Below are 9,046 nucleotides of genomic sequence, written 5' to 3' on the forward strand. Positions count from 1 at the left end.
AGCTTTGTTCAGTGCTTGTATACGAAACCCAAAGAAGAACCGTTTTTGGTATAAAAAAGATTTCATGGCATGATGAGCTCCGTCGTGGTGCTACATAGATAGGAATTCCTTTACTAATCTTTATATTGTATGTACTCGTAAATGGAGTAATAAGAAAATGAGAAAATAGGCGTTATGGGCCAGAGTTCAAATTTGAGCGATCGAAGTTACGTGTCTGGCTCGTTTATAAGTCGCCTAGAAACTCATCATATTATCTGTTTTCAAAAAAATACATGGACGCGACAAGCTGCACAATAGTACGCAATGAAAAGCAATCCTACAGTTAATCCACCAAAATCGTATATTTACTACTTGTACTTGTTACGTTAAGTCTTTCAGCGAAGGCCCTGTCGAGTGCTTTCAGCTTTATGTTAAAAATTTCTCACTATAGAAAACGCGCTTTATCGGGATCTTCGTTTCAAGTAAATTATAGCATCGACTCATAATAGGGATAATGATTTATTTTTGTAGACTTTAGACGCCTGCTTTTTGCGCCTTTGTGAAGCTGTTAAGAGATTCTCATACTATTCCTGAGAACAAAGGTTATTCACTGTAAAACTAAATAGCTTTATTAGAATCTTAGCACCAGTGTGATTTATTCATTCAAATTTATTTTCAGATTTAATGCCTTTCATTTTGTTTTTACGAAGCCATTTTCTGAGGCGCTTAGATACGAAGAATTTGTTTTTCAAATAATATTTTTTCCTCCTTAAATTAGAAGGAACGATTTTTTATGGTACGCAGTTGGGCTACATAAAACTGATGGAATCATGCGGAGGTTTTTTGTCATAACAATGTCTCCTGTAGACTTGGCTATCCGGCCGTAAGTTTTACAAGAAGGTTCTTCTTTTAAACATCCCGATTTCTTTTAGGACGGAGCTGCTTTTCCTGGAATCTTGGCTGAAAGCGGTACACCACCTGTCTTTGCACCTGTAAATTGTTATTTCTGTGAAAGTTATCTGTCAATATAACAATTAAGGGCAATAATACATGAAAGGCAGCTAATTAATCTAGCTACTATATAATTTTACACAATGAACTCGGCCACATGTGATAGGTGACTTGCCATTGAAGCTAAATGAGTAGACTGCATTTGCATATAGAATTCTCTAAAGGTTGGGCTATCCTTCCGCAGTTCATGACAATGAGTCTTCACTTTAAATGAATTATTTTCGCCCGCGGCAAACCTTCTTGACTTATTGCTTATGAGGTGGATCTGCAAAGTTTAAATCAATGTAAACAAAAATTAATTAATTATTATTTGACCCGACTACATATTGGCTACCTTGTACAAGACTCGTGCATGCTACAGATGATATAAGGTAAAGCTAATATACAATACAGGATTCTTAGTTGTATCAAACAAGATCGATTGCAGCAGTCCGTAAGGTCCACAGGAAAACTGAATCCTTAAAACGGTCAAAGAATAGTCTTTCGATTAGAATAACGAGCAGATCTACCATGAAATGTCCAAATGACTAATATCATCTGTGACGACGACAATCTGCGTGATGATGACATATTATATTGTTAACAAGTCGCTAACCAGAAGTGAAGCAACCCGTACCAAAAAGCCAGAATGATAATGGATCTGAATGTCAATAATGACCCCGTCGCTCATAAAGTACGTGCGCTATAGTTTGGGTCAGTAACAAACGTTCGTAACGTACTACTATACACGTACTATTCACAATGAGACAACGTTTTACTAAAAAATAAAAGAATCCTGATTCCTCATAACGTTTCTTGACCGACTTTTAAATCTCAATTTCGCCTGGTATGTCCGGCTTGCTTCCTTTGGTTTTAGCCATTGTCAGTCCTGCACATCAAATAATTCCAAAGACTCTTACTGGAAAATTATCCAGCATCTGATTGCGTTTGTTTTCCTGGTACGTCTAGCACTTCAATAATTTATTCCAACTTAGGTTTTGTACATATCGCCTGATGTTTGTAACCTGACTGTATGTCCGACAAAATGTATACAGTCGTACCAATATAAGTCACTCCAACATGGAATATTTTGCAGAAAAGAAGCAACCGTTAACGATGGAATGAGTCCTTGTAGAGACGCATCGTAACAATTAGACGTCAGAAGCTGAATTAATATGGATAAGAAGAGGACTCGGATGACGGATCCTCAGGGAAAAAGGGAGTTATGCTTAGCAGCATGTTCACTAACACATGCCGTAGACGTTAGTTTAGAGGAGCAAAATTTATGAGAAAAACACATTCTCACAGAAATTGGTTATGACTACGAACCGCGCCAGTCAAGGAGACAGGCGTGTTTATTACACGGGCGCAGCGTTGTTACTAATTTAACATAAACAAGCAACTCGTTTGCTCATAAACTGTCAGCTAATCACCCCAGTGAATCAAGAGCATAAGTCGGTCTCTTGCTCCATGCTACGGTCGGTGGGAGATCTATCGCACAGAGCCTCGCTCAGATAACAGGTATCGTGAACTGCTGAAGTCAACCGAGGGAACCCCGAATTCAAAAGGATCGCTTTTGGCACCCCATAAAATTTAATACTGCACTAAAATATTTTTTTCTTTTAAACATAGCAGCTAAGAAGCTTCAGTTTCTTTAGAGATCTTTTAAAAGTACAATGCATGAAACTCATATATACTAGCTAGATGCAAGCTTACAGAATTTGTTTGAAGAATGATTGAAAGACCTTGAGAATGCTTAAAGCGATTTGTCTCTTTTACAGTTCAAATATTCATATGTACCCTAGAATTGGACTACTATCTGCCGAAAAAATCCCAGTCGCTCTGTGTTAGCCTCGAAAGAAACACAAGGTGCATTTTCCTGCATAACATCTACTGTTTAGAAGCAAAACAAAATCAATTGTTACTGAAGTAATGTTTTGTAGGACCGTGTAACTCTATAGTGATGCAAGTAGACGATCAGGTCCGCTTGAACACTGAAAATAGAGGGTGGTAGCATACTTTATTGACGAAAGCAGGCATAAAGCATGGTCTATTCATTTTAGTCGTAAAAAAATGGTATCATTTTGGTTCTAATCTAAAAGTATTGGTCAATTCTCAAGTAACTTCTGCTGCTCAGCATCATTCTAGTTAATGACTAACTAATTATTTTTTTCTAAACCGCCAAAAATCCTTAAATTATCACAACGTGTCTGAAACCCAGCTGGGCGGGTATGTCTTTTTGTATAGAGCGATCTAGCCGAATTTTGCTTTTCTAAACCACCAGTGATCGTTAGTTTCCCCCATGCGTCTAATCGAATCTGCTCCTAATCGATCTGTCGGCATTTTATAAAGAATCTTTGATTTGAGGTCATTTGGATCTCTTAAGTTTTTCTGGGAACAGGAATGGTTCTAGCATATATATGTTCTTCTGTGCTTGCTCATCCGTCTCATCTCAGAAGGGCGCTTTACCATAAAGAATCTGGAAGGCAATACAGCCTGCTGCCAACAGTTAACAGCTTTTCCACATTTGAATGAGAAGATTTTCGACGCCACAAACCTGATCGTGTCTAGCAGCGTATGGCCGTAATTACTAGTCATAATCTTGGCAGTGTCTAAGTCTACTAAGTTTAGATAAGCACTATCGGTTATTAGGAGGTTTTCTGACTTCACATCACGACGCATAATGCTCGCTTCATTTTCATGCAGAGACGATTCGGCCAATATAAAAGCGGGCCTTGTCTTCCCAAGTGTCTACTTAGGCCCTTGCGCTCAAATGATCCCCATTTGAGAATTAAAGAAAAACTCGCATTATCTTTGCAGGTATAGCAAAGTTTAATGACAAATTCAAAGTCGATTGCCACTAGCAGACGCCGCTCAATTTGAGTTTATATTAGGAAGCATGGTACGCTGGCCACTGAGATCTTACCTTGAACTTTCTTCTCGTTTGTGGATTTATGTATTATTTTATGTGTATTTGTGTACGTATTTGTATTTGACTTCTAAAACTTGGCTATAAATGCCTTTATTACCCTTATCTTACTTTATCTTTATTTCATCCTTTACCCCTAAAGTCGTCGATTTTGACCTGCTTAACCTAGCAACCGTTAAGCAGTTGGTCCTCGAACAATTTTCATTTTTCCTCCAGGACAATTAGAAATAATTGTAAAAACCTCTGGAAACGAAATTATTTGTTGTGTTAACCCAGCTTGACAGATTTGGTTTAAAATGTACCGTCGCTATTGCTAATCTATAGACATCATATCATAGGATAGAAGATACTAAAATCGTATCCAGACCGCTGCTGGCGATCTCCCGCTCCAGATGATAGTGGTTAGAAAACAGTGGTACGACAAATACTTGAAGGTTATGTAGCTAAAAAGCTGACCCTCACATGCATGTTTATTTACCGATATAGCTACCCCTTCGCCCCGCCCCGATGTCCGTAAGAGAAGTGACGGCGCCTTAAAAAAATTCTGTTGTGTATCTACCTTCTGTCTTCGTTGTGCATGAGCAAGATAGACTAAAAGATGTCTGTAACGGTAGGCGTCCTATCCAAAATAATACATGCAGCTACTTTACGAACAGGTCATACTTAGCTGAGGTGCAATACAGCGCAAAATTTCAAAAAAATAGAACAAGAAAGAGAGCTATACTTCAAACAAATAGGTATAGAGTTATTTAACAGATGCTTGTGAGCCGACGAGACTGATAATTGCATTAGAGTCGAGTCCGGTAGTCTGTATACTTTCAAGAAAAATTCAGGAAAATTATTTTTTAGCAGATTATTAGGTTTGCGAAGTTGTTAAGAACAATTTTTAAAAATTATTAAGGTGTTCTACTCTTTCAGACGCTGCGGGGAGTGAAGTTTGGTTAAAAAAATCTACAATAACTTTTTTTCGGATATTTAACTCTGCCTGCTGGAGAAAACCGCAACTTCAAGAAATATCGAAATATAATATGCCTTCAATAGCGATTTTCTAGTCATAACGAATAGTAATTTATGTAATAATCAACTACAGGCCACTGGTCTTCTGCCTATTAGCACGCGAAAGCACTTCGAAATATACTGTACATCGTTAAAGTTAGAAACATCGCTGATCTTTGTACCCTTTTTGCTTGACACCTCCTGTGCTTCGTTCACGTATACGAAGATCTTCAGTTTTTCAATAAATACTTCAATACAAATATGCTGTTATCTATATATATATATATGGATTTTTTTTTTATATCTTTACGTAACTACCAGGGACGTGTAACACTGAGAGACGTCTCAAAAAGCCCATGTGTAACCTCTGCAAGATATACCCTTATTGATCTACCTCTTATTTAAAGCAGTTTTCGCTAAGTAAAGCAACGCAACTTACTTCATGCGAGCAAAAGCCGTACAAAAAACACAAGTTAATTTGTTATTTAGGTATTTATTTCAAGATCTGATTCTTTCTGCACCTCATTGTTACCTTGCGGTACAAATCAACAGTGACAATGTCAGACAAGGTAGAGGTCATGACATTTCCAAACGACTGGTATTGCGGCGCTTAGCTCTTTCTCCTATGAATAGCGATGACATCAAGATACGCACGTATTTAAATGCTGTAATTAGGATGTATTCTTTTAACATTAAATACGAGTGTTGATTCTAATTAACAGTCATTCTGTTTAGCATTTCTGGGGGGTTTTTGGCCTTTCTGTAGCCTATTTTTTGCATACTCAGAGATTCAAGTCTCAGGTTTCCCAAGTTTCAAGTCCAACCCAAAATATATACTCCCTGACCTGTGTGACTAAAAACAGTCGCTTTCTATATATTTTCCTTGTTTTAGTTTACTGTATCACCTATATTTCCCCCCCCTCTCTCTCTCTCTCTCTCTCTGCATATATTTTCGTAGATTACTCATTTTCCTCTTCTAACTTGCTATACAGATACGAACTTGAAGGTCACTATTGAGATACGAGTTCGCAGGGTAGACTGAGAGTAATAACACGGAAGGTTATCTTTTCATAGGCCAATGAAGCTAGCGTCCAACATTACTAATTAATGAATACGTCAATTACGGTGGTGTCATTTGAATACGTACCGATAAGTTGTCAGATACAGTATCGATCTACAAAGCAATGTACAATACGTTTAAGATGGTAGAATTATTTACCTCTGCTCATGCTATGTATAATATATATAGTAGCTGATGCTGCGAATTAAATAGTTTTACATTTAAACACAGTAAAAATACTACTAAGCACAGTACAAACTAATGATCATTATGCTGCAAACGATTTAATGGAAAAGGTTATATAAATATTAAAAAAAAAGTATATAAATACGTTCGTTGAGACGATATTTCTCGTATGGTTTAAAAGAGCTTCATACCTGCTTCAAGAAAGGGCTCGAGCGACGTTTTAAGCATTATTGTATGAATAAATAATCAATTTTTTGTACGTACTATTACGTGGCCTTCGTCGTTATTTGCCTTGCAAATGTAGCGCATCATTTGTAGAAGGTTCGATCCGGGAAATAGCTCCCTAATTGAAGACAATGTTTTTTCCACGACCTGCAACGTGAGCACAGTGTTACGTTCTACGTTCTACGGAGCTTTTTGATGTTACGCATCCGTGAAGGCACATTAACGAATCTAACCTCGAATTCTGCATAGTTTTAGCGAGATTTAAGTTAGTTGTTTCAACGAAAAAGGCAGACCAATGAACTTCGCAAGCTCAAAGGATAAAACTAGAAAAGACCAACCGTTCGATCTCGACCGTTAGCAAGTTTAGCAAGGAAAAAAATTAACTTCATTACGCCCCTAGTGGGTACAGCTTTCTTAGTAAGTTCCGATTCGCTCGGTGGAAAAGTGCGAACGTATCGTGGATCAGTCCCAATTAGCCTAAATGATGTAATTAGTTGTGCCCAAAATCTTTGCTTTTTCCGTTTCAAAAAAGAAGGTTCGTCACAGTTGACTCCGGACGTCCAACTTACTTACATTTTCGTCAGTCTTTTCAATAAGACAGTTAATGAAGCTCATAGTGGGCTCGTCGTCAAACACTAAAACACAGATTTCGAAAGTGACATTTTATCAATAGGTAGTTGCTGTGGGAAACTTCAGCAATTGGCTATGGGGAAAATGAGCTCAAGCAGGTAATATAGGTTTAAGTTGGCCGTTAAACTGTCGCATAATAAAACCAACTTAAAAATCATCGGCTGGTTTTCAATTTGACGGAATTGTGCCGTGATTTGTTTTTCAATCTTCACCTACCTGTCATCCAGCAGTGTATCGTAATTTGTGTATAGCCACTGTCAGCGGAGATGCATGCTGTTTAGTATGCATATTTCAATTCATCCATAGTAGTTTATACATTTTATTTAAATTAAAGTAAATTAGAAAGTTGATGTTAGGACATTCGGGGTAAGGCACATTGAGACAACTATAACCAAGCATATGGGGTAAGTGCTCGAGCCTGCCGTATGTTTTTTGCGTCACAGTCATCTCTACAATTACACGATATTTCCTGTACTATAAATAAGTCAAACATTTCATTCTTTCTTATGACACTAGGCTTACGCCGATATATATTCTTGTCATTACGATCCATCACGAACACAAGCCTGAGTTAACTCCTCAGATCTGCTAGTAGTATGTCATAGGGGCTGCCATGAACTCGGTTCAGCTTGATTACAATCAGCACGTTACGTGGACTTTTTCTGTGGCATCAGCGAATCTTGCCAATCAACGTATGTTCTCAATGGATACGAACGTGGAAGAAGTGTGGCGGCGAATTAATGTTTTGGCTTGACTTCACAATTGAATGATGTGCTTCGTCAACTTACCTCATGTGGTGTTCCTATTCATTCAAACATTGGCCTGAGTTGAAATACTTCCTCATTTTTAAAGGTTCAACACTCTGAGGAAAAGTGTTTCAGCTCATCTTCTCCTATATATATATATATATATATAGAATGCATGCACGATTGCCTACTAAGAAGCGTTACAATTACTGAATAGCGAATTCTAGCTCAGGATCGATATTATAATGGCATGTGAAGAAAAGCAGCAGAGATAACTATAGTGCACAGACAAACGTATTATAATAACTGATCGTTACCACAAATGTTCATAACAGGCATAGACGACTTATCCTGACACCACACGCCAGTAACTGATAACAGAAAAAGAAGCTTTAGAAAAGGGTTTCGCATTGTCGTTTAAGCTACCATGCGACATATCTGGGCGCGACATCAGGTCTTACGTCTAATAACAATAAAGGTTTTTGGTTGATTGGTGCCCCGTCAACCTATTCCTAATAGGTCTATAAATATTCAGTTTACGATATCTATTTGTTCAGCTTCTATTCGTTGCGACAAATAGGCAACACTTGCTGATAACTAGTTCACCTCAGAAAGCAAAAACCTAGTAACGAAGAATAATAGTCTAGGAGCAAGAAAATCACTGCCGATTGCTGATTTCTAAATGACTGAGGAGCATTATGGTGTTCCCCTTCATAGAGTAAAAAGTCTCTGCTCGCACCAAGTATAGGTTTTTTACGCTTTCGTTTTACAAATACGTGACACGTGCACCTCAGAGCTATTTAGGCCTACGTTGTGTTATGCTACAGTAGGTAAATGAGTGATCCTTATGAAGGCAAACAGATTTATGGGGCTAATACATATTATGTTAGTGATAAAATATGTCGAAAACTTTCTACATAAAAAACGAAAATAGAAAAATCAGTCATACACAGCTCACCATTTATGTTTATTTTAAAAATTCATTATAAACTCAACCCTACTAGTCACAGTGAAGGCAATATATCCTTTTTAGTAACATTATAAATTGATTAATAATATCATATGATTTTTTTTGCGAAAACTCATGAAACAGACTTAATAAGAATGTCAGTTTCTCTCTCTGGGGTTATAGTTGGTAGAGGAGATCCAGGCGTAGCGATGAGAACTGCCATTGTTGCCACGACGATGACGAGCATAAACTGACATGCTATTGAGTATGTGTAGTGATCAAGTAGCACCCCACCTTGGATAGAAGTCAGAAATTACAGACGGATATCAGCATCCATAATTTTAGATATTCTATAT

General features: G+C 37.6%; 2 protein-coding genes across 15 annotated transcripts in view; both read right to left on the reverse strand.

The window, feature by feature from the left end:
- Positions 1–628: 628 nt before the first annotated feature.
- Positions 629–8,291, reverse strand: LOC147756720 (uncharacterized). Of its 5 annotated transcripts, none has more exons than XM_086983457.1 (6): positions 8,059–8,291; positions 6,939–7,000; positions 6,405–6,512; positions 6,042–6,068; positions 1,106–1,255; positions 629–969 (listed from the first exon to the last, which is right to left on the reverse strand). In XM_086983457.1, the coding sequence occupies exons 1-6, from the start codon at positions 8,150–8,152 to the stop codon at positions 889–891; spliced, it is 522 nt and encodes a 173-aa protein (XP_086839583.1). In that variant the 5' UTR covers positions 8,153–8,291; the 3' UTR covers positions 629–888. The 5 variants fall into 5 exon arrangements, with proteins under 5 accessions (XP_086839583.1, XP_086839585.1, XP_086839586.1 ...); XM_086983459.1 differs by lacking the exon at positions 8,059–8,291 and adding an exon at positions 7,518–8,025; XM_086983460.1 differs by lacking the exon at positions 8,059–8,291 and adding an exon at positions 7,212–8,021.
- Positions 8,292–8,680: 389 nt separating this feature from the next.
- The window catches only part of LOC111247553 (MFS-type transporter SLC18B1-like), an 18,240-nt gene continuing 17,874 nt past the window's right edge, over positions 8,681–9,046 (reverse strand). For 9 of the 10 annotated variants that reach the window (XM_022798617.2, XM_022798615.2, XM_022798616.2 and 6 more), the window contains one exon: positions 8,681–8,984. In XM_022798617.2, the coding sequence (XP_022654352.1) occupies positions 8,824–8,984 (161 nt within the window). In that variant the 3' untranslated portion in view covers positions 8,681–8,823. The remainder of the gene's footprint in view (positions 8,985–9,046) is intronic. The other variant, XR_015323620.1, reaches the window with a different exon arrangement.

This window comes from Varroa destructor, unplaced genomic scaffold, assembly GCF_002443255.2.
Source record: "Varroa destructor unplaced genomic scaffold, Vdes_3.0 BEIS01000003.1, whole genome shotgun sequence".
Classification (NCBI taxonomy): Eukaryota; Metazoa; Arthropoda; class Arachnida; order Mesostigmata; family Varroidae; genus Varroa; species Varroa destructor.